Genomic DNA, 25,471 nt, shown 5'->3' with positions numbered 1-25,471 from the left:
TTCTGCATCACTGCATTTCCTACGCTTAATTTGCACCGTATTCCAGCGACCAACCCATGGCGCTGTTGAGTTATTTTCGTTTTTGCTTTGAATCGAGTAACTGAAACAGAGAGGCGTTTTTACAAACTTCACCCACAAATATGTGAGAGTTAACCGCTAAACAGACAGAAGCGAGAATGAGACGAATGAGAACAACAGGTGCTCAAAAATGGCTCAGCAGGTAAGTCTAAAATGATGCTTGCAGGATTTTAATAACAGACTAAAGTCTTTCTTATTAACTGATTTTCTCTTCTTCTTCTTCTTTTTCTTCTTTGTCTTCATTTAAAAATTAATTTCAGTTAAACTCTGAAGAAGGCACCACATTAATTCCTCTACAAAAAGATGCCAGAAAGTCGAGAAATTCAATGATATCTGCGTCTTTTAATTTTATCAATTCTATTATAGGATCTGGAATAATAGGTAAATATTTACTTGAGATGCCTTTAGCTTTTATCACACTGCCTTAAACAAAAGTTAACTAAATTATGTGCAAACAATTACTTGGATGAAAACCTGTGAAAGACTTCAAACTGTTATTTCTGTAAAAATATTGTTGAATAATCAATTAGTTTTGCTCATTTCGGTGTAACAAGGAGAAGCTTTCATACTGTTCAAGCCCCACAGCTGTATCATATGACTAGCGCCTGTTACCGTCTTTCATAAATTTAACTCTTTGTTATGCTTACACCATTAAAAATGAGTTATAAAAAGACTGAAATGCGTTTGTTAAGAACCAGTGCAGATGTTGTGCTGCTTCTGTACTCTGCAGTTTTTGCTTTCTGGAGACGTTTAAATTAAATTGTACACATTATCAGCTGCAGCAGTACATTTTCCTATTTATTTATTTATTTATTTAACCAGGTTTACCATACGCATTGAACCAGGCAGGGCTTCCCTTTGGCCTTCTTCTTTTGATAGTTGTTGGATTCATCACAGGTAAGTCTACTAAAGATGTATTTTATTTTTTATCTTTATGGGGAAAAAAACAAATAAAACATGAGTCAAAACAAAAGCAACCAATACAAATAACATATTTTTACTTTGTCTTTCATGGAAGATTACTCAATCATTCTACTTATAAAAGGAGGAAACCTGTCAGGGACAAACAGTTATCAGTCACTTGTACACAGCACATTTGGTTTCCCTGGATTTGTAATTTTATCTGGACTGCAGTTTCTTTATCCTTTCATTGGTAAGTTCAGTATTAAATCATGCCCTTTAGCATGTTCTGTCTAATGCTCTGGAAAGCATTTGTTTAGTGCAGTATTCCTGTTACTGTTCATCTATTGACTTTTGGTTAACAAAAATGAATTGGAATAATAAAATGAACTTTTCTCCTTCAGCGATGATCAGCTACAACATCACAATCGGTGACACACTGACCAAAGTCTTTCAAAGAATACCTGGAGGTATAGTGAATTGTGATCAAATCTCTGCCTATAAATAAGAAAACGTGCAACAAATAAACACTGACATTTATTGTATTCACATTTATTGTGTTACAGTTGGCCCAGATCACATACTCGCGGAGCGTCACTTTGTGATCATACTATCAACTGTTGTTTTCACGCTCCCTCTCTCACTTTATCGAAACATAGAGCGACTTGGGAAGGTAAGTTTGCTTTTTCTATAGCATCCAGCGCATTGTGGTGATTTTAAAGCAGCTTATAAAATATTCACATGTGTTACCAGGTGTCCTTCCTGTCAATGGTGCTGACAGTTATCATCCTCATCATTGTAATCATCAGAGCAGCTACCTTTGGACCCCAAATGTATGGATGAATACTCTGTAGTTTGCTAATCCACGTAGATTTTTGCTTAATTGCACTTGTGTGTGAAACATGGGGTTCTTTTTAAAATCACCTATTCATCACTTTTACAGACAAACTCATGTATGTTTGTGTTCTTTGACGACTGAATATATAAATGTACCCTTTAGCCTCCCCACAGATGATGCATGGGCATTTGCAAAGTGGAATGCGATTCAGGCAGTAGGTGTAATGTCTTTTGGTGAGTTTGTGTGCATTGAGCTTCTACTGATATTGTACATCTCTAGAACACTTTTAGTAGTACTGTATGTTACCACTAGACAAGAAAAGAAAATAGTATAATAAAAGCACAGCATGCATGCCAGCCTTATGACATCAGGAATTTCGTGAAAGAGTATGTCATTTGCTTAACACCAACATGAGTTTGATTGGTGGTTGAGACTTTTTTCAGGAAGTGTTGGAGACCAAACAAGTTCAGGCTTATAGATAATGGACTAATTCTGAGACCAGAAACATGATGGCTTATTGCTGGCTATCTTCTTGCAACATTTTTTTTTCTTTTGTAAAATTGTTGGTCATTAGACCATTATATGGCAATAACACTAAGTGATCCTCATGTATTTCCATGTTTTCCTGATCAAAAGGGACCAAAATGTATTAATTAAGCCATTACTGCTTATTCATCAGTATCCAAGTGCTAAGGCTCAGAATTTCAAAATCCATCATAGCCCGGACCTGCAACACAGCTTTACTGTAAGGAGATCAAGCCTATTATTTTTGACACACTCAGCCACAAAAGAAAAAAATATGCTGTTACCAGAAAGCTGCATTCTTGTCAGCCTCCTCTGATGGTTTTTGTTAATATGCTGGAAAGCTAGGACAAGTAAAAGTGTAACATAAATAATACACTCAGTTTACCATTAATATCACATGTGGGAAACACCTCAAACTGTTCTTCAACATGTTTCCTTTTTTTTGTCAGCTGAACTTCAATATTCTGCTCTGTTTTTGTCCTTAGCCTTCATATGCCACCACAACAGCTTTCTTATCTATGGCTCACTGGAGCAGCCCACTCTTGCAAACTGGTCTCAAGTCACTCACATCTCCGTAGGCTCAGCACTAATAATCAGTGCTGGATTTGCCGTTGCTGGCTATACAACTTTCACTGGCTACACACAAGGTACCATGTGGTACATAATGTATAGCAGGTGTCTGTGCAATTTAAATGCCACAAAACCATGTTTAATTATATCGGAATTTATGCTTTTTAGGAGACATATTTGAGAACTACTGTAGAAATGATAACCTGGCAACGTTTGGTCGCTTCTGTTTTGGCATCAGTATAATAACGACATTCCCACTGGAGTGCTTTGTGACACGAGAAGTAAGTAACACTATTTGACAGGCCAATCAGAAAAAAATAACTGTTAAATGATTACATATGTGGGGAAGTGATATTCTAAGGGTTTTAGCCACTTTGCACAAAAATGCTCCAGCAAGACTTCTCAAATAGAAAAAATACAGCAACATCTTTTAAATACTTCAGCAGCTTCCTGAGTATAAATTGTTTTAGTTTTTAAAAATCTTTTAACAGCTGTAGAAAATGCATATATATTTAAATATATTCATTTTCTCACAAATGTATTTTTCAGGTGGTATCTAATGTCATTTGCAGCCGAGATCTTTCGAAAACTGAACATGCAGCCATAACCATGCTCATAGTTGCAGTCTGCACATCAATATCTTTGGCCTATGACTGTCTAGGAGTTGTTTTGGAACTGAATGTAAGTCTGCACTGACATAAAATTATTTATTTAGGTATGCTAATTCATTCTTCTCTTTATCTTACTGATATTATCTTCTTCCATCCAGGGTGCTCTGAGTGCTACACCTCTGATCTTCATCATCCCATCTGCCTGCTTCCTTAAGCTTTCCTCTGGCCGCTGGTTCGATGGTGAAAACTTGATACCCGCGGTGTTAATAATAATCGGCTTGTTCATCATGATCACTGGTTTGATCATGACTGGCATCTACCCACAAGGCTGTTCACATGGAGTGGAGATGTTCTACTGTGCAGATGCCAATGCCTCTAGCACTGTACCACCTGTATGAAAATAATGTGTCAAATATTTAGATGTCTTAAAAAAAACCCAACGTTTTTGTTTACACATGTATACGGACACACTTTCCTCAATTCTGTTATATGTTTATTGGCTGTTAGGTTATTGGTGCTTTGCCTTATACTTCAGACTGTAGGGTGGAAGAGGAAGGACTCTCCATTAACATGAATTTACATTTTAGTGCAAAATCAGGTTATATAGTTTTTTCAAACTTTAGTCAAAAAAGAAAAAAAACTTTAAGGGAGAATTTTTAATGGTGGCCACAACCTAGGTGGCCGGCTGTTGTTCTTGGGAATACTCATGGATGAGTGTGATATTAAGGTATTCAAATACTTTCAGTTTTACTTTATTCTAATAAATTAATTTAAGTTATTATTATTATTATTATTGTTTTAGACTTTACAGACTTTTCTTGGTACTTGTGTTTATTATATACATGGAAGGGAAATAGTTGGCTTCCGCATATTCCCGCATGATGTCGCTGTAGACAAATAAAGCGTTTATTAAAAGGAAGTAAAAAACAACAAGGCTTCTTGTGTCTTTTGACGGACTACGCTTTATTTCACTAAATGGACACAGTCGCTTGTGGATTTTATTAATAGGTGGTTGAGCTAAGTTGTTACTTTACGTGGTAATGTCAAGTCGTAAGTTTACTAGAAAGCGCAAATGAGAGAAACGCCCCGTTTTTGCGCTTGAGTGTTGCGATGCAGCGTCAGAGATGTACACAGAAAAGTTGGTAGAGTTGTGCACTGTGTCAATAGACACACATATATGACTGCATGTTGTTCATAGGGAGGGAGGGGAGAGGATAAACTACTCTAGGATGGTCCGCAGAAAAAAGACTGGACTGCAAAACGGGGTTATGGATCATTTATCGAGACAGTAGGGCTCCACAACTAAGCTTAACTTTTTTTTTTAAATACTGATGGTGATGGAAGTTTGAAGCTGCTTAGAAAAGCAGCAAGGCATGATCAGAAAACCGTTTAATTTCAATTTTTAATTTTGATTAAAAGAAAGGAGGAACTGCATGCAAATGATAATCCTGATGACCTCGTGTGGTTTTCGCCCGTATTAAAATATTTGCCCGATTGCATCACTTGAAAGAAGCAGGTTTGGCTGCCAGTCTCATCCGCAGAGCTCTGGTCTGAGGTATGCAGAGCAGTCATTTGGATTGCCAGCTGTAATAACTGTTAATCTCAGAATTCAGACTTTTTTCTCAGAGAAAAGAAAAAAAAGACGTGCCCACTTTTTTTCCCAGTGGCCCTGAACCTCTTCCATAGTACATCTCAGCTGAATCACAGTTGGAAATGTTTCAACCTTTGAACTCTTTTCATTTCCAAAGTTTTACTGATAATTTGCCTTGACCATATGTCGAGCTCATGGGAACAGCTTTGAAGGTAAAACATTCTACCTCCTCTGTCTCTGTGATGAGCCTGGTGGCGTTTCTTGTTGTTGTTGTTTTTTTTTTGCAAATGGTGCATGCATTGAGTTTGTTGGTTTGATATTCTGTGATACAAATGTTGTTTTGTTCTGTCCAAATTGCAGTTAAAGATGCTGTGAATGCATTACAGGACAAAATTTCATATCAGCTTTTGGTATATAGCCTTGGAGATGATGTCAGCTGCTTGTATTCCAGTGGTTGGAATCATAAAAATTAGCTTTTTATAGTTGGTCTTTATTTTCTTGGCATTCAGAGGCCGTCTCATGAGATTTTCAGATTGAAATTAGAGTTGAGATGGAGAATTTGAGCATATGACAGTTTCCAATTCAGTCTTCCACAATAGCTGTACAAAGTTTCAAGTCCTGACCTGCACGCTATGATTTCCCCATTTGTTAAAACAGCATTCAGACACATACACCAAATACACCAAAACAAAACACAGCTCTCTCAGTCAGAATTTTATTCATATTCCATAAGTATTGTGTCATCTCAAAGCACAGCCACACTTCTTGAAAATAGAGAGTAGCAGACTACCTATATCTTTCTGTGGTTTGAGTATTATTTGGAAAAATAAATTACATTACCTTATAACCTGCTGGGGTGTGGATGAAGGCATGTTTCTTTTTTCTGGCTTTTTATATTTGGGGTGACTTAAGCCACTGCCTCTCACTTTTTCAAACTCAGTCATACGTGAAGATTTATGTGACTTTCAAAACTATGTGTCATTTGTTATCCAAATCCTAACCATGCCAGAGTGATCATGCTGACTGTTTTCAAGCACAGTTGTTGCTAACACATACACGTATATTATTTAACAATAGGTATCATTTCTTTCGTGCTTCAGTCTTCTATAGGGCAATTAAATTACCTTTTTTTTTAAAAAAAAAAAAGCACAAAAAAAAAGAAGCATTTCTTACTGTAACCATCACTATTGTGTCATTGAATGAAACTGCTAACTGTCCAAACTGTGCTCAAAAGGCAAAATTTGGGGTATGATTTAGCAATATCCACCAAGCAGATGCAATACAGAGCATTAAGGCCTACTGATAATGAGCTAGGGTGTGTTTTAATACTGGGCTGGATGTTTTGAGACTGAAGAAGCTAAACCAGACAAAATGGTTATTTAGTTCAACTAAAATCAGTTTTATTCATATAGTGCCATATCAAAACAGTTGCTTCAAGGCCTTTTATTTTGCAGGTTAAACCCTATAGAGAGAAAACCGAAAAATTAAACAACCCCCTTTGAGCAACCACTTGGCAACAGTGGGACAGAATAAAATAATAATAATAATAATGATAATAATAATAATAATAATTAAAAGAAAGAATAATTAAAAGAAAGAAGCCTCCTGCAGGACCAGACTCAGGGAGGGGCATTCATCTGCTGCCACTGGTTGTGGGTGAGGGTAGGAAGACAGGTAAAGACATACTGTGGAATAGAGCCAGAGATTAACATTAACTAGCAATTAAATACACAGTGGTGTTTTTAGCGCATAGTGAGTGAAAAAGAAACAGTCAGTGCATCATGGGAAGCCCCCAGCAGCCTAAGCCTATTGCAGCGTAACTAAGGGAGGATTCAGGGTCACCTGATCCAGCCCTAACTATATGCTTTGTCAAAAGGAAAGTTTTAAGCCTAATCTTAGAAGTAGAGCTAGTGTCTGTCTTCCAAATTCAAACTGGGAGCTGGTTCCACAGAAGAGGTGTCTGAAAGCTAAGGGCTCTGCATCCTATTCAAGACGTTTTATATCATGAGAAAGATTTTGAGTTCAATTCTTTAACAGGAAACCAATGAAGAGAAGCCAGTATAGGAGAAATATGCTCTCTCTTTCTAGTCCCTCTCAGTACTCTAGCTGTAGCATTTTTGATCAACTGAAGGCTTTTCAGGGAGTTTTTACGACATCCTTATAATAATGTTACTGGAGGCCACCGTAATGTCATCCAAAGTAAACATCTGGTTAAGCAACATATTTCCAAGATTACTAGAGCCAAGAAAAATAACCTCAGTTTTATCTGAATTTAGAAACAGAAAATTAGAGGTCATCCAGGTCTTTAGGTCTTCAAGATCTCTTTAATATGTTTTTAAGACATTTTTGCAGTTTAACTAACTTGTGTGTCTTCTGGCTTTATGGACAGAAAAAGTTGGGTTTCATTTGCATGCATAATGTAAATAGAATTGGTCCTAGCATGGAACCCTGTGGAACTCCATAATTAACGTTAGTGTGTGAAAAGGACTCCCTATTTACACAAACAAATAGGGATTAGAGATCATATCTATTAGATAGATATGATTCAAACCACTGCAGCACAGTTCCTTTAATCTAGAGCATGCTCTAATTGTTTAAATTGATCTAGTTTAAATTGGTTTTTTGCTTATTTTTGGTTTGGTTTTTTTGGTGGTCTGGGAGCAGAGGGATAACAGGAGGAGAAAAGCTGAAGAGAGGCATCTCTGCTTCATCCAGGAAACAGAAGAATGACTTGTCTTTGTTACCAGACTGATTCCAATGCAATAGCTGCAAGTACCAGTGAAACTTCTCAGTAAATATTCATTTATGGTCTTTCAAATTTTTCTTTTTGTCCTTAAACACCTCATGGTTGTCTATTTATACAACACTGAAGTTCAAACTAGCCTGTTTAAATTTACAGTAGTGCGTGGATCCTGCCTGTATACTGGCTATAGCGCTTCTTTGTGTCTGTTATACAACAGTTGGAGCACTCCCACTCTCAGCCTGTGTAACATTAAAAATGAACTTGTATGAATTAGGCCTTTGTGCATTCTTAATAGAAACTTTTCCAAGTTTCCATCAACATTCAGACATTTTATGTAACAAAAAAATGGACTGCCTCGATTTATGTGACCTTCATTATCAGTCTTGTTTTGTGAGATACAGAAAATTCGACCAAATCACAGCAAGCATGAGTTTAGTTTAATAAGCTGCTTACACAGTTTTTTTTTTGCCAGTGACAGACTTAAACTGGTACCAGGATAACAAAAAGCAGGTATAAAATGGGTAATATGAAGTTGCATACCTTGTCAAATTTCTCTAAAGTGCACTATTACTATGCATACCATATGTTTGTCATGTACCCATGCGTACTCCTATTGAAGCACTGGTTCCTCTGTTTAATTTTGTCTAATGTCAGACTACTAGAGTGAACTAATATTGTAGTAAAGCTTATCATCTTCTAACATACATCGTACCAACTTACTGAACCACAGCATGACATAAACAAGCATGTAAACAGTTTTAGTGAGGGCATTCACACTGACACTGACCAGAAAGTTGACATTTTTTGTGGCTCTTCTAGCTGTAGTGAATGCTTTTGTAAAAACTGCAGTTAAACATACACATTTACTTCATATTGTATGGAGCCTTTAAGGGTAAAATGTATACATGTTTAACAATAGTTTAAATTTTAGATAGCTAGAACACAGGAATGTCAACAATTTGAAAAATGATTGAACAATTTGCAACGTATTTTTCTAGAGTTTCTGCTCTGACACTGATAATCAAAGATAATCAACAAGCTTGAGTTTGTTTGGACTACAAGGAAAGTTTCTGTAACGTATAAAAAACATCCTCCCAATGACATTTTTGCATCTGATGGACTGGGACAAATCATGGAGCACACTCTGGCATGCATAATCATTGATACTGTGCCATTAGTTTTCTTTTAAAGCAGATTTTTGGTGGAAAGCCTATACCTGAAGTTAGAACCATTTTGAAAGAGTAAAAAAACAAGAAAAATAAATATAGAAAGAAAATTAACCAAATCATGATTTTTTTCAGTAATCGCATATAACCTTTTTTCCCTGCTTGCGTAATATAACAGTCAGTAGTATAACAACAATTGGAGATAATTATTTAGAATTTCAGGAGCAGAATCACACCTCAAATACGCCCTTTCTGATTCTTTGGCTATATATGATCCTCCTGTACTACAAGCTGTTTATTCTCATTTTTGTTTGATATGTGGAGCACCTTCATATCCCACTTCACCTTGTATCATCCCAGCCCAAAATAACTCACAGCTAATAAGCTGCACATCTGGTCGCACCTACTTAGCTCCAGCCGCTCCTCCAAAAATTCAAACCCACACAATCTTTTGCAAGCATTCAATTGCCACCTGGCATAGATATCAAGGGTAGACTCGTCATTCAACTAGGAGACTGCACAGTTTGCAATTATTTCAATGACTTCACAAGTTCTATGTCTGTGCCGCTACCTGGACTCCTGCTCATTCTACAGACAGCGTCATTTCTGCCCAGCATGCCCACACAACCCCACTGACCCTCAACTTCATCTGGTTCCAGGTTTCTCTGCCCATGGGGAAACCCAGTGGCATTAATTTCCTCCTCCAAAAGCATTTTCTTGCTCCTCTCGTAAACAAATAGCTACTCCCCCCTTTTAGGACACCTGAACTCTACCCTGTGCATAACTCCTCAAGGCCTCCCTTCATTTCTCACTTTCATCATTTAAATCCTCCCTTCTTGACACAATCATTCTGGATCGTTTTCTTATATGATTATCAGCTTTCCCACTTGACAACATTTAGCTCTACCCCTTCTCCTAGTTCTTTGGGTTATCATAGATGTTATCATGGGGTTGTCATGGAAGATGGTCCTCCTCTAATTGTTTTTCCAAATTCAGCCAGTGTTTACAAAACTGCTTATTGTCACCTTGATTATTTTACGAAATCTACCCAGTAGTCATCAGTGCCAAATGCAAAATGAAGTAAACTACCCAGCCAGGTAATCCCGATTTCATATTCTATTTCAAGATAGACTCACCCCTAAGCCCTTACTAGCCTTTGGTCCATTACTTTCAGCTTCAAGTTCTCTCATCATCAGGAATCCTTCTGATTTCTTCTCCAGTTATTCTTTCTGCATTTCTGCCATTAGATCCACTTCAGTCAGTGAAATCACAGATCACCGGTTTGAGGTCATAAGGTCAATCTACCAATCATGTATTTGCAACCATCTTTGACATTTGCAACACACATTTTCATCACTGCTTCCTGGGGATGCCTTCTTTGGGGATCTGCCTAGCCCAGGAGCTGCAGCCAGTCTCTTCTGGGGCCTTTCCCAAGCACCAGCCTCAATTTATTTCCACTAGAAATGCTGTCATATCTAAATGAGGATGCTGTCCCAGCTAGTGAATTGGAGATAATTTATCGGAATTTTGAAGCGGGGACAAACACTCCCCTTCTAGTTCTCTGTATACGACTATATACGACTGCCACCATTCCTCTCTGAAGCCTTCCCCAAAACCTCAGCCTTAATTGTTGCTCTGCCATCTGCCATTATCTATTCGGAATGCTGTCAGACCTAAATCAGGATCCATTTAGGTTAGTCAGGTCACAGCTAGTGAATTAAAGACACCAGGTAGCAAAATTAGCTGCAATTCAAGTTAAAGGATTAACTTATATGCGTTTCATAACACTTTAAGTAATGTTGCCCATCCTTAGCAGACATAAGGGATCCTTGCTCCTTAATCCTTCCAAGTGAGTCATACTATAGCCAAAATGACACTTGTCTATTTTAGAAACTCTCCTCTAAAATAAAAAAAAAACACAGTCAGTTTGAAATAGCAGATATCCATATTAAAAAAGAGACTCCAGTGGATATCATGATCACTGTGAAAGGTTGTAAACATTTTGCATTCACTACAGTGTCTTTGGTGTAGCACAGATTTCCTTTTATATATCTTGTTCTTTGACAGCTTTGTTCACAACTTCCTTTTCACTTTTGTCTTTTTCATATTTGTTTTTTCCCATTTGTTGTCACACTATGACATGAAGGCTGAGAGGCAGCAGAAAGTGTCAGTTTGTTTTTATCGGCACTAGAAGTTTTTCTTAAAGTTTGTCTATGTTATCCTTTTCCATGTAAATGAGCTTTTCATCCTTTTGATTGTTAATACTTGATGTCTCATGGAGTCTTGTGTCTTTTCTTAGACTTTTCCGTACATACTTCCGGAATGCTCTCTGGATGACAACAACTGAAACAGCCTCCTGTCTGCGCCGGATGGTGGTACTGATGGGTTCGTACGACACCTTTGAAAGATTCGAAGCCATGAAGCGCTCTTCCATTTGCTCCTTTAGAATGTCCATTTCTCCACCCTCACCTAGAACACGCTTTGTGAATGCAAACAGGATGTCTAGGCAGTGAATGCGGTCACCACTCACGATGGGTAAGTCCATAGAGATCAGAGCAAACTTGTTAGGCTTGGCTATGCGCAATGGTGGTTCCAATGCATCTGCAAATTCTGAAAGATTTTTATACTCAATGAACTGTGTTGCATGAGGATCAAACCTTTCCCAGACCTCATAAAACATTTCAAAATCATCCTCACTCAGTGGGTCAGCGCTCTCTTCGGTAGCTACACCAAAGTTTTCCAGGATGACTGCAATGTACATATTCACCACAATAAGGAAAGAGATAATGATGTAGCTCACAAAGAAGGTAATTCCCAGTGTAGGATTTCCACAGTTTCCTTTAAAAGTACTACCAGGATTCTCCATCTCAGGGTCACAGTCATCTCCATTTTTGTTGAGAATGGGATGTAGTAAGGCATCCCATCCAGCTGAGGTGGTGATTTGGAACAGACAGATCATGCTGTTTGCAAAAGTCTCAAAATTGAAAAGATCATCAATACCTTTTTCCTTCTTGACATATGCAAAGTTTGACATGCCAATGATGGCATAGATGAACATCACCAAGAAGAGCAAGAGACCAATGTTGAACAAGGCAGGAAGTGACATCATCAAGGCAAACAAGAGTGTGCGGATTCTTTTGGCGCTTTTGATAAGGCGGAGGATGCGGCCAATCCGTGCCAGTCGGATGACTCTGAACAAGGTTGGTGAAAGAAAGTATTTTTCTATTATCTCAGTAAGAAACAAACCTAAAGAAAGAAATGAAAAGATTAAACACTGGATGACAGATTACTGCAATATTAAAACTTGTCAGAGATAAACTGTAAATAGATGTGAGTCATACCGATGATTGACAGAATAACAACGATGAAATCAAATATATTCCAGCCATTCATGAAAAAGTAGTGCCGGAGCGAGACCATCTTCAATAAGCACTCTCCAGTGAAGATGCCAACGAATACCACATTTATTATGTGGAGAACATTTTTCTTGTACTCTGATTGTTCATCAGTTTCCAGCATCATAGCGATCATATTAAGCGATATTAGAACCATAATCACAATATCAAAAGATTGCTTGGTGGTAAAATCAAAAATATATCCTAGAATCTTGTTCTGAAACAGATAGACATGGGTAAAATAAACAAGAATACATTTTAGAAAAAAAACAATAAGATTTTTAATTCATATTGAATGCAGTCAAAGTTTGAGTCACATACTGATGGTCTAGGGATCGGTTTTTGTGGTTTCTTTGACGCCAGTTTTTTCATGGCATTGTAGTATTTCCTTTGTTCTTCAGTCATAAAGATGTCTTGACCTCCTAAGTAAAGAAAACATGATAGGCACGTTAAATCACTTAAATCAAAAAAGAGAAAATACCAATTCTTTTTTTTACAAAGAGGTTTGATACTTATCTTTTTCCTTTGCTGATTGAAGTTGTCAATAACAACACCAGTGAAAAGATTGAGTGTGAAAAAGGCTCCAAATATGATGAAAACAACAAAATAACAGTACATATATAGGTTGACCTCATACTCTGGTTGTTCTTCTGGCTACAATGATAACAAAAAAACAAGACATTGAAACAGAGACCAAGCGGATGTGTGCCTTAAGTAATTTAATTCTACAGGAAACTCTGCCTTGGTGGTATTTGCTTACTTAGCACTGTGTGTACAGTACGTAAAATATTCTGTCTTCCTAGTCCCTGTCAGTATCTGTCAAAAACTCGAGCTGCAGCATTTTGGATCAACTAAAGCCTTTTCAGGGAGTTTTTAGAACATCCTGATGATAATGAATTACAGTGGTACATCCTAGAAGTAATGAATGCATAAACTAGTTTTTGATGTCTCTAATTTTTAGAGATATTGCGCAAATGAAAGAAAGCAGTCCTACATATTTGTTTAATATGTGCATTACCTGGCCAAAAATGACTTCAAGATTCCTCACAATGTTATTGGAGGCCACCGTAATGCCATCCAGAGTTAACATTTGGTTAGACACCATATTTCTAAGATTATTAGGGCTGGTAGAATAACCTGTTTTATCTGAATTTAGAAGCAGGAAATTACAGTAGAGGTCATCCAGATCTTTAAGATAAAGTTGGCTCTTGCTCATGTTAGACCACCCTTCACTTCAAAAAATATATTTTACATTGTTACAAATTTTTCATCAGAAATGTGTCACCGCCTCAGCAAAAGAAAGTGTAATATGATTTTAATAAAACATTGACATTTTACAGGAGTTAAAGCATTTATATGGTGAGATAGTTCAAAAAAATCACCACCTTGGTTTGAGAATCAACAGCGGCATACATGATTTCCATCCAACCCTTAAATGTAGCCTATAGAAAAAAATACAGGAAGTGACAACGGTAGAAAAACATGTTCTTCTATTACAAAATTTGCAACAAAATACTGTTTTACTTACTACTTGCAACAGTGCAAGGTAACCCATGCCAACATTATCAAAGTTGACCTTGACGTTCTTCACTCTAGCATCCGTGTAATTACACTGTGACATATTTTTCACTTGTGATACAGGGAACAGCTCATTTGTGGTTGTGTTGACACAATAGTAGAACTTTCCCGCAAATAAGTTGACTCCCATGATACTGAAGATGAGCCAGAAGATGAGGCATACCAGCAGCACATTGAAGATAGAGGGAATGGCTGCCATTAGGGAATTGACAACCACCTGCACATCAATACACAAATCACATAACATAACATATCTGTACAGCAGACAGAGATCACAGAATTGTAAACTGATGCATGATATTGTACACTGTGGTAATGGTTAAAAATAAATGAATAAATAAAAAAACAGGAAAAAACACATTTTTAAGTGCCATTGTGTTGGGCTGCAACTAAAGTTTATTTTGGTAGTTGACAAATCTGCCAATTTTTCTTAGATTAGTCGAATAGTTAACGATTACTTTAATAAATCCTGTCTCCACTTTCTGTGAGCTAACCTCCTGTTCTAGGCTCCAGTACCTCACCTGCTCACGTCTGACAACCTGTGAATATTACCCTGTTGTCTTGTCCATTTATGTGGTATTGGTATATGACAAGTCAAAAATAAAATTCCACGTAGATGAATTTTTATTGTCGACATCATTGATGACGTGGGGCTGCACGGCATCAATGGGTTAGCGCGGTTGGCTAGTTAACGCATTGATGCTGTGCAGCCCCACGCACAGGGCAATCCGCGGTAACTCGATAAGGGAGATTTGTGATAACTTATCTTCATATGATAAGAACCACAAAGTGCTTCACAATAATATAAAACAGATGTACATAAAAAAACACAATCAATCCTAAGGCACAACTCTGGTTGAAAGCCAGTCTAAATCAGCGGTCCCCAACCTTTTTTGCCTCACGGACCGGTTTATGCCCAACAATATTTTCACGGACCGGCCTTTAAGGTGTCGCGGATAAATACAACAAAATAAAACTAGTACCGGTACCGAAAAAAAGAAGATTTATTCATAACACACGTGAAAAGACCCAGGAAAACTGAGTTAACGATAAAAGCGATAACAAAATAACGCTGAAAACCGATAAAAACCCTGAAAACCATACATTTCACACCTGAGCCTCAACTCTCGCGGCCCGGCACCAAACGACTCACGGACCTGCCCCGGTCCGAGGCCCGGGGGTTGGGGACCGCTGGTCTAAATAACTGAGCTTTTAGCTGCTGTTTGAAAGAATAAATAAAATCAAGGCAACTTTAAGATGGAGGCAAAGCAATCCACAACCTGGGGGCTGGTGCTCTAAAAGATCAATCTCCTCTGGTCTTAAAACTACCAACAGCCTTTGATGATCTCAGGCTGCAAGGGAGAGCATGGGGTTCTATAAGATCCGAGATGTAGGCAGCTTTAAAAGTCAGTACTAAAATTTTGTAGTGAATTCTAAAATGTACTGGAAGCCAGTGTAATGGGAATAAAACGGGTGTAATGTGCTCTCTATTTTTGTGTCTTTGTTAAGAGCTATGCAGCAGAATTCTGGACTGATTGGAGACGGTTAGGATTCTTTTTGCTCAAACAAAGACAAAAGGCTGTTACAATAATCTAAGCCAGATGAAATAAAAGCACGAATCAGTATTTCCAATTCAGACAACAATGTTCGCATTTTGTAGATAATCCTTAGTTGAAAAAGGCAGTTCCTAATTAGCTGTTGAGAGTGTTGCTGTAGGGACATGGCAGAATCAAAAAATAACATTGAGGTACCTGAGACTCGGCTGAACAGAGGAGCCAAGAGAACCAAGATGCTGCTTGATTACAGATATTTGGCTGTTGGGAGCAATAATTACCGTTTCTGACTTCTCTGAGTGCAGCCGCAAGTAGTTGTCACCAAGCCATTGTTCAATGGAAGCTAAACATTTTATTAAAAGAGAACAACTTTTGGACTTCCACTGGCTTAAAAGAGCAGCAGAGCTGAATATCATCAGTCTAGAAGTGATAAGACACATCAGGGAACTGCCTAATTATAAGTCCTAGAGGTAACATGCACTGGAGAAAAAGAATAGGTCCCAGAACTGAACCCTGCGGTACTCCACGCGTCAGGTTTGACATAAACTGATTTGCACAAAAGCTAAAAGATCTATTGGAAAGGTATGACTGAAACCACTCAGAGCCACAATTTTAGCTTAGAGATAAGCCTGTAATTCTTAAGCTGTGTTAGATTTGAACTGCTGTTTTTTAATATTGGTTCAACAACAGCATACTTACAGAACCTAGGCACCACACTGTTAAACGAGAGGCGTTGCATATCTCTACAATAGAGGGGCCAATGGCAGAGAGAACATTTTGAAAACAGCCCAGCAGGTAGAATGTCATTTGGACAAGTGGTGATTTTCATTTTATCCAGCAGAAGTGAAAGATCATGTATGGTCATTGAGTTAAACACCGACAGTGAATGAGGGGGAGGTGGACCAGAGACACAAACAGATGGTATTGAGATTTCTCTTGTTTGATGAGATTAGCTGAGAAAAAATTCAGAAATTGATGACCTTACATCCATTGCTGGAATTCATAAGAGAAAAAATAGAGAAAATGTTTTGAAAAAGAGAAAATATCCAGTGAGCCGAATCTCTGGGTAAAGATGCCTTTTTGATGCTAAAGGTCAGAGAATGACCAGACTGGTTTAAGTTTACAGGTTACCAATAGTAACTCAAACGACCAGTTTTTGTGACCAAGGTGAACAGAAGAGCAACTCTTAACACACAACACATCCAACCTTGAAACAGATGGGGTATAGAAGCTGAAGATTACATCAGATGCCACTACTTCAGTTAAACAAAGAAAACTGAGCAAGAATTCAAATTGGTTTACCAAAATTAGACTAAAGAAGACTGGAAAAAAGCTGCCGGGTTGAGTCTTGATTTTTGTTGTGACATTTGGATGATAGGACAAAAAGTTGAAAGCCTAGATTCATTCTTCCTTATACCAGTAGTTCAGTCTGGTGGTCGTAGTGCAAGGGTGTGGGGGATATTTTCTCGACAGACTTTAGGCTTCTCATTACCGATTAATCGAGCCATCCATTTAAGTATTGCCTAAATGCCGCAGCCTACTTGAGTATTATAAGCAACCATGACCATTCCTTTATGACCACACTGTATTCATCTTCTTGTGGCTGCTTCCAACAAGATAATGTCCCACAAACCTCAAATAATCTCAGACTGATCTACACAGTCACCATATCTAAATCCAACAGAGCAAGTTTTGGATGTGTTTGAACCATAGATTTGTACTCTGGATACGCAGCTAATAAATCTGCAGCATCCGCGTGATTTTATCATGTCAGTATGGACCCAAAGTCTCAGAGGAATGTTTCCAGAACCTTGTTTATTCTATGACAAAGTGAATAAAGGCAGTTCTGAAGGCTAAAGGAGGCCCACACAGAACTAGCAAGGTGTACCCAATGAAGTGGAAAAGAAGAGATTTAGGTTGTAGTCTAGTTTACTGAATTAGTGGTAGATATTTCAACATGACTCTGAATGGATAGGTGGTTCCAACAGCTCTTACCCTTATGCCCTCAAAGCGTGACAGGGCTCTTAGTGGCCTTAGAGCTCGTAGGGTTCTCAAAGACTTCATGGGACCGAAATTATTAGCATTTAATGCGTTGGCTATCAGATCGGCAAGTGAGATCTAGAAAACATACAATTACAAATACGTTATAAGCGGCAAAGATATATTAAACTGTGTGTTTCTGTGTAAGCAGCATTTCAATGTACATTAGCAATTAGGAAGTCCAACCAGCACCAGGCGTTTGAGAAATATTTAGCAAATCCATATGCCATCCACTTCAATAACATCTCCAGAATAAAGATGCAAGTGAAAATTTTGTCTGCAAACTCCAAAACTGTTTTAATAGTCTTCCTCTGCTCATTGTAGATATCTTCAAATGCCTAAATGTGAGGAAAAAGACAGGTAAGTGTAAATACAAATGGAAAGTGTATTAATGCCAAACATGCACATAATGAAATTTCCATTAAAAATATCAATAGTACTTTGCAGACAATATCTCAGGATTTGTTCCAAAACAGACGTGAGAACAGATCACTGAAAGAGACTGATTCAGTAATATTAAATGAAAAACTTTTTAAACATGAGCAGTTAAGAACTGCCTGATTAGATGCCAGATGTTTTTATGTAAATACTTACAAGAGCCCCACTGCTAAGCAGGATCATGAAGATGATAAAGCTCTCAAACCAGTTGTGCTCCACTATCTGATAACAGGTTTTTCGTAGTGTCCACCATATTTTACCCCAGCCCACATCTACATTTACTTGACAACAACGGAACATCTGCACACAGACTGAAAAGAGACAATGGTTAGATGGTGTTTTAGTCATGGAAAATGCAGATTCAAATTAAAACTAAAGTTATAGCAGGTGTTAGTTTCACCAGCAGAGAAACAAGCATTAGGATCTATATCATCTTCTAATTCAAAGTCTGCAGAAATTCCTCTCTTTCCAGCTGGTACATCATCCACTGTGCTTGCATCTGAGCAGCTGAACTGTCCATCATCAATGATCATCTGTGGATGAAATCAAGAGTGTAGATGAAAATCTTGGATGAGCTGATATAACAAAGCCAGTGACTAAGACTAGTTTCACAAAGAAATTGTGAAAACTACTAAAATGACAGAATATTTTAAATAGTTGTACAAAAAACACCTGAGGCACTGCCTGCATTTTTAGGTAATTATTTGTATATGACTTTGCTATTTTCAAAATTTGTGAATAAGTTTTTAAAATTTACAATTTATATTTGCATTTCAAGTTATGAAAATGATTTGATAAACATGTTTGTGGTTTTTACAGTAAAAATACCTTTTTCCTAATTGGATTTTATGTTTTTTGGTTGATTTTGAATCAAGTGTGTACGATACATGTCATTGCCATGACTATAGATTTTAGGCTGATCCCTTCACCTTTACTAATGAAATACCTAACTTACGCCAACAACAGTGTTCTCTTACACTATGTGGTTGCATTGCATCTCATAAATATTCAACTTTTGTAAGGCTTGGTTTAAAACAAAAATAAGGCATCTTTAGAGATTTTTGAGACCAAGAATATCCTTACCGCAGGGCATCCCACTACATCTGATGAAGCACTGTTGAAGTCCTCAGTATTGGGTTCTTTCATAGCCATAGAGATGGTGACAGTCACACTAGGGTTGTTGATGAAAGATGTTATGGAATCATTGCTTTTGGTGCTGACTATGTATTTGTCCCCAGTTTTTTCTACGCCGATCACCTCCCCATTGCCATGGTTGAGGATACTGTTCGGCCCTAAAGGTTTGTGGAGTTCCTCCAGAGATTTTTCCTCTTCCTTCTTTAGTTTCTTCTCTCTAAGGCAGGCACTGCTGCAGCTAGTGCTGAAGGAAATGCTTTCATATATACGTGTAATGGCAATTTGCAAATTGTTTGTCTCTTTGTCATCTTTTGCCCATGCTAGATTGTGAGCACTGAATGAACTCAGCAGCAGGGCCAAGAAGAGGTTCAGGACCTGCCAGGTAATGACATGGACAGGTAAAATTTATATTGAAACTATTATAAACTGATTACAACAAAACACATATTACTGTAAAACTGCACTATGTACAATTACTTAAATAAGAATTACATTTTTAATCAGTTTATTGAGTTTAAATTAATGAATTGAAAGACCATTGAAAGTTTTACCACAAGGTTTCCCATAATCAGGATCGTCATGTAGAAAGCGATGCACATGTGTTCATTAACCACTGTCATACAGTCCCACATGGTTTCTATCCACTCTCCACAAAGCACACGGAAAACAATAAGGAATGAATGGAAGAAGTCATTCATGTGCCATCGAGGAAGAGTGTTGTCCTCAGAAATTTTATGCACATTCTCCTTGTATTTTTTTCCAAATAGCTGCATGCCCACCACAGCAAAGATGAAGACGATAATGGCCAAGACCAGCGTCAAGTTGCCCAAAGCCCCCACTGAATTACCAATTATTTTGATCAATTTATTTAGAGTGGGCCAGGATTTAGCCAACTTGAATACTCTAAGCTGTAAACAAAAACAAAAAAAGTCATTTCCTAACTAAAAAAACACCAGAACATACAGGCCATGATGTATAGTGGCAAGAAGAAGCATGTGAGTCCTTTGGAACTATGTTTAAAAAGTTGGGAAACAACCTTTACCCCAACAATTGCAGTTTCATGGTCCCTCTGTCCTTACGTTTTCGTCTGTCTCTCCCTCTTATGCTTTCTACCTCTCCTCTTCTCTATCCCTGTTTGTGTGTGTATTGGTATCTTGGTTTTTGTGTAGTGGAGGGACTCAGCTCAGGTTCCTGCCTTCTGGACATCCGCTGGTAATCTATCTTTGATGAACTCGATCACTGGCCACTATTTCTGGGTGGACTCTCTAAAGTTGGTGTCACTGAGGTAAATGTTGTCCAAGATAATGCCGGGCTCACACTGTGCGATTTTTGGCCCATTTTGAGCCGATTTTTGAGTCGTGCGACCGTTTTGGTGATCGGCCCGAGTTTGTCCTTCATCGTGCGTCGTGCATCGTGCATCGTGTAGTGTACATGGGGTAACGAGAAGCGATTAACACCTCACGACCAGCTCCCGATCATCAATCGCTTGGTCCGCTTGGTCGCGACCGTCGTGAGGGTGTCACCTCAGCTTCTCACACTGCACACGCGCAAACACAAATGTCAGCGAAAAAGACGGCGTGTGATCTGGACACAAGCGATGGAGGCACAACTTGTAGAACTTTGGAAAGCTCACTCGAGTCTTTTCGATGTGGCCTCACAAAATTATCATGACCACAACAACCGTGAAAATAGTTGGATTTACACTGCTGCTCAATCACAGCTGCCTGATCAATGTTTTTCATAAAGTTGATGGTGGTGGTGTGCGTGTCTGTGTGAGTGAAAGACAGAGAGGGAGAGCGAGCGACAGAATTTCTGTTATAACCTTCATTTTATGAACGCACAGTGTGAGCACTCAGGTCGCATCAGAGCATCGGGCCGTATAGTGTGAGACCCTGCATCGTGACCTATGAACTTCTAACCCCTGCGAGTCAATCGTGCAGTTTGAGCAGGAGCTGAATCGCGCGACTGAAAAAAATCGCACAGTGTGAGCCCAGCATAAAGGAAATACTGGATAATACCTCCCACCCTCTCCATGTCCTGCTTGCCACTCACAGGAGCACGTTCAGTAATGCTGGGCATACACTGTGTGATTTTTGGCCCATTTTGAGCCAATTTTTCAGTCGTGCGACCGTTTTGGTGATCGGCCCGAGTTTCGGCTTCATCGTGTGTCGTGCATTGTGTAGTATACATGATGTAACGAGAAGCGGTTAACACCCCACGACCAGATCCCGATCATCAATCGTTTGGTCGTAAGAAAATCAAACCTGTTTGAAATCCTATCGGCTGTCTTGAGGTGTTCAACGCAGCCTCTCACACTGCACACGCACAAACACAGAAATGAAAGTGAAAAGACGGAGCAGCACGGCAGTGCAGCGTGTGATCTGGACACAAGCAATGAAAGCACAACTTGTAGAACTTTGGCAAGCTCATCTAAACCTTTTCGATGTATCCTCACAAAATTAGTTGGATGAGTGAAAGACAGAGAGGGAGAGAGAGAGCGAGTGACAGATTTTGTGTTATAACCTTCATGTTAGGGACACACAGTGTGAGCACTCAGGTCGCACCAGAGCATTGGGCCTTATAGTGTGAGACCCTGCATCATGACCTACGAACTTTTAACCCCTGTGAGTCAATCGTACAGTTTGAGCAGGAGCTGAATAACGCGACTGAAAAAAAATCGCACAGTGTATGCCTAGCTTGAGAGATTTAGATTGCCCAAATGCACCACAGAACGCCATAGCCACAGGCAGAAATAATTTTAATCAAGTACACGCTGCAATAGTTGAACAGACTCAATATCACATCCTCAACAAAGAAAATTACAAAGTCAATATGATTAGAAGGGCACCTCAATCTCAACTATATATATTTAATTTTAGGTAATATACTGGGATATTTATAATTAGAGGTATTTGTATTAAAATCTATTTTGTTATATTTTGCAACTTTGTAATACATTGTATTATTTAATTTTGTTTGGTTACTTCTCTTAGTGTCTTGGATCAATTGTGACCACATAATTTTCTTTGGGATTAGTAGAGTATTCTCGTTCTGAATTTGACCGCCATGAGATTACAAATTCATTACACCCAGTTGCAATAATTTTGTTCATGTCTCCAACGACTATTTTCCGTAGTCTAACTGTAGCATTAGGTAACATGACCAAAGGCAACTACATAACTGACATGTTGCTGAGTGGATGAAAACCAATCAAAAACTGAGACAGGCTCCAGGGAGGCTGGCCAGGTGCTCCCAGTTGTGCTGATTTATGACAAATTTATGCTAACAATTCCAAAGGTTTCACTTACTACTGCTTGTTATCGTAGATGTGCATTTATCGACTTACCAATCTGAATGATCTCAAGATAGTCATATTCTTCATTTTTTCCAAACAAAGCTCTATCAAGCTTAAACTAACAATGATCGCATCAAAGATATTCCATTTCTTCTGAAAGTAATAGAATGGGTCCAGTGCAATAACCTTGAAGACCATTTCAGCTGTGAAGATGCCAGTGAATATCTTTATGCACACACACACACACACACGCACACACACACACACACACACACACACAAATAATGAACACTAATAAAAAATAACAAATATTTGATTAAAAATAATCAGCTCTTAATTTGACTTACCTTATTGCCGATATTAAGCATGTTCTGGAAGTTAGGGGTCATTTGATAATGCTCCATGGCCATAAACAATGTGTTGAGTGCAATGCAAATAGTAATGAATAGGTCCATAAATGGGTCCATCACAATTAGATGAATGATTTTCTTGAATTTCAGCCACCCTGGGCACCACTCCCAGATGAGGAAAGTGTAGGCAAAATCGTACCACCAAGTTGGACATTTCTGTCTTGACTCTTCAAGTTCTGATGGCAAAGTGATGAAAAAAATTTGTGTGAAGCTACAATGACATTGTAGATGTAGTCAAGACAAGAATGGCAATTCATGCAATTGTAAAAAACACCTACCCTCTATTGTGTCCGTAATTACACTAGTGAGACTTTGAGCTCTCTGTCTGGCCTCTCGGCTCTTAAGGAAGTCCATATATTCCTGGCTTATTCCTCCATTACTTTGCCTGTTGTCTGTGTCAGTAGTTTCAGGCTGGAGATAGATTGTTATATATGAAATGTAGCCATACAAAAATGTGTTGTATTTTGCCATGGATAAACAACAGCACTAACATAAATCACTGTCAGTGTTCCAAAAGGTTGATTCTGTTCATCTGGACATAGCGTTTCCAATGGGAGAAATGTTTCATCACTTATTCAAGTGACTTCTTCAGTCTCAGCTGACTGCAGGTTTCCCCAATGTTATAAACAGTACATTTGCACAATAAATGAAACTAGCCCACTCTCATCTGCCTGCCTCCCTTGGTGAGTATTAACATACTCACCAAGACTTTCACGACCTTGCCTCCCCCTCTCACAGACCTCCACCTGCAGACAAAGTAAGCCATGAAATATCCTCAATTGGATCTACCTCTTCAGTCTTTTCCTGACTCTGTTCTAACTCACCTCTCCTGTTGTTGCAGTGACTCTGATCACTGGTCCTCCCACCCACATTCCTGACCCTATATTCCCTTCGACGTCTCATCTAACTCTAGGACCCCGCTGACTTGCTCATGTCCACCCCAGTTACTCACAGTATTTATCTTGCATCTCGGTTATCAGTGTCTAGTTCCCGTTCTTCTTGCATCATTTCTGTATATAGCATAGTTGTAGTATTTTTGCCCATGCCATAGCTCTGGCTCTAGGTCATGTTCCTGTGTATCGTCTTCATAGTTATAGCACTTTATGATCGTCACAGCTCAGGGTTTTTCACTGTTCTTATTAGTGTTCTGCTCTTGCCCCTGTATATAATACCTGCCCTTGCACTAGTGTTGACCAATATATTTACTGCCATAATAGTGTCACTTATCCTTGTATATAGTCACTGTTTATGTTCACAAGCACTGCTGCTGTTCAAGTCTTATAAGTAAAAGTCATGTCACGTATCTTGAGCATCTTTGTTGAATCTGTCTTTTGGGTCCAATCTGTGTCTGATGGCTCGCGTTGTGGCAAGAAGTCACTTGGATGAGTGATGAAACGTTTCTCCCACTCCCAATGCTACGTCCAGATGAACAGAATCAACCTTTTGGGACTAATGAATGAAATTCTGCTTATCATCATGCATATAAAAAAGAACATTCTACAACTACGCCTTTGGCTCAGATAACTGATGACTGAATAAGCAATATTGAAGATAAAAAGATTGTTGGAACAGTGTCGCTAGATCTGAGCGCAGCGTTTGATGCAGTTGATCATGAAATCTTATTGGATAAATTAAATTGTTATGGTTTGAAAGGTCTGCTGTTCAATGGATTAAGAGTTATTTAACCAATAGGCAATTTGCTGTAACATTTAGTAGGGGTAACTCTGACATACAGACTCTTTGTTGTGGTGTGCCTCAAGTCAGCAGCCTAGGCACACTTTCATTTTCTATTTTCACAAATGATTTGCCTTTTGCTTGGAGAATTTCACCATTGTCCTATATGCAGGTGATTCCACGATTTATTCATCCGCACAAAACCCAGTTAAATGAAACAATATTTTAAATGTTTAATTAAAATTAATTGAAAATTGGGTAAAGGAAAATAAAATGGTAATCAATGCGGAGAAGAGTAAATGTATAGTGTTAGGATACAAATACCTTTTAAAACATCCAGTATATTATATTGGAATAGTGATATAAATCAAATATTAATAATCAAAATGGGTAGGAGTATATGACAAATTTTATTTCTAATAGAGTGATGAAAACACTTGTTAAATCATTAGTTTCGTCTCATTTAAATTATTGTTCAGTGATTTCGTCAAAGACAACTGAAATAAATTTTCTATACATTGCAAATTGCTCAAAAAAAAGCCACTTGTTTAGTTCTAATCTGCCCATTCAGGAAAAGTGTTAGAGAAATGAATACAAGGCTGGTTTGGCTAAGTTAAAAGGTAGGATTAATTATTCCATAACTAGAAAAATCATTATAGCAAAAGTGCCTGAAATTCTGGATATCAAATTGTTTTTTCTTCCGATGTACATCAATATTCTCAGTCAACAGACAGGCATTTTTTTGTTAACTCCTTGTCAAACTAATCTAATGCAGAGGACAGCGCTGTATAAAGTAATGGTGGCATGAAACTCACTTCCACAGTTTTTGATCTTAGGAAGGAACACAATTTTTTGTAAGAAATTGAGACAAATGACATTTACATAGGAATAATCCTTAGATTTTGTTATTTTTTGTTAGGTCTTGGACTTTT

At 38.2% G+C, this 25,471-nt stretch overlaps 2 protein-coding genes across 2 annotated transcripts in view; one reads left to right on the top strand and one right to left on the bottom strand.

Moving 5' to 3' along the window:
- The window catches only part of scn1laa (sodium channel, voltage-gated, type I-like, alpha), a 72,406-nt gene that overhangs the window by 27,225 nt on the left and 19,710 nt on the right, over positions 1 to 25,471 (bottom strand). The window contains exons 12-26 of the mRNA XM_019352537.2: positions 23,144 to 23,276; positions 22,803 to 23,041; positions 22,507 to 22,680; positions 19,712 to 20,068; positions 19,110 to 19,535; positions 18,427 to 18,559; positions 18,183 to 18,337; positions 17,753 to 17,926; positions 17,544 to 17,666; positions 13,946 to 14,212; positions 13,803 to 13,859; positions 12,934 to 13,071; positions 12,739 to 12,843; positions 12,364 to 12,634; positions 10,905 to 12,268 (exon numbers count right to left, since the gene is read on the bottom strand). Coding sequence (XP_019208082.2) covers positions 11,223 to 12,268; positions 12,364 to 12,634; positions 12,739 to 12,843; positions 12,934 to 13,071; positions 13,803 to 13,859; positions 13,946 to 14,212; positions 17,544 to 17,666; positions 17,753 to 17,926; positions 18,183 to 18,337; positions 18,427 to 18,559; positions 19,110 to 19,535; positions 19,712 to 20,068; positions 22,507 to 22,680; positions 22,803 to 23,041; positions 23,144 to 23,276 — 3,798 coding nt within the window. The 3' untranslated portion in view covers positions 10,905 to 11,222. Of the gene's footprint in view, positions 12,269 to 12,363; positions 12,635 to 12,738; positions 12,844 to 12,933; positions 13,072 to 13,802; positions 13,860 to 13,945; positions 14,213 to 17,543; positions 17,667 to 17,752; positions 17,927 to 18,182; positions 18,338 to 18,426; positions 18,560 to 19,109; positions 19,536 to 19,711; positions 20,069 to 22,506; positions 22,681 to 22,802; positions 23,042 to 23,143; positions 23,277 to 25,471 lie in introns of the transcript that reaches the window.
- On the top strand, positions 162 to 12,083 carry slc38a11 (solute carrier family 38 member 11). Its single transcript, XM_003447401.4, has 15 exons — positions 162 to 220; positions 339 to 459; positions 901 to 975; positions 1,097 to 1,231; positions 1,383 to 1,448; positions 1,545 to 1,651; positions 1,732 to 1,811; positions 1,979 to 2,049; positions 2,827 to 2,988; positions 3,080 to 3,192; positions 3,461 to 3,592; positions 3,681 to 5,325; positions 11,322 to 11,407; positions 11,496 to 11,557; positions 12,049 to 12,083. The coding sequence occupies exons 1-12, from the start codon at positions 209 to 211 to the stop codon at positions 3,918 to 3,920; spliced, it is 1,314 nt and encodes a 437-aa protein (XP_003447449.2). The 5' UTR covers positions 162 to 208; the 3' UTR covers positions 3,921 to 5,325; positions 11,322 to 11,407; positions 11,496 to 11,557; positions 12,049 to 12,083.

Source organism: Oreochromis niloticus, linkage group LG16 (assembly GCF_001858045.2).
Source record: "Oreochromis niloticus isolate F11D_XX linkage group LG16, O_niloticus_UMD_NMBU, whole genome shotgun sequence".
Classification (NCBI taxonomy): Eukaryota; Metazoa; Chordata; class Actinopteri; order Cichliformes; family Cichlidae; genus Oreochromis; species Oreochromis niloticus.
The sequence above is the reverse complement of the archived record's forward strand: the minus strand, read 5'-3'. Positions and strand labels throughout refer to the sequence as shown.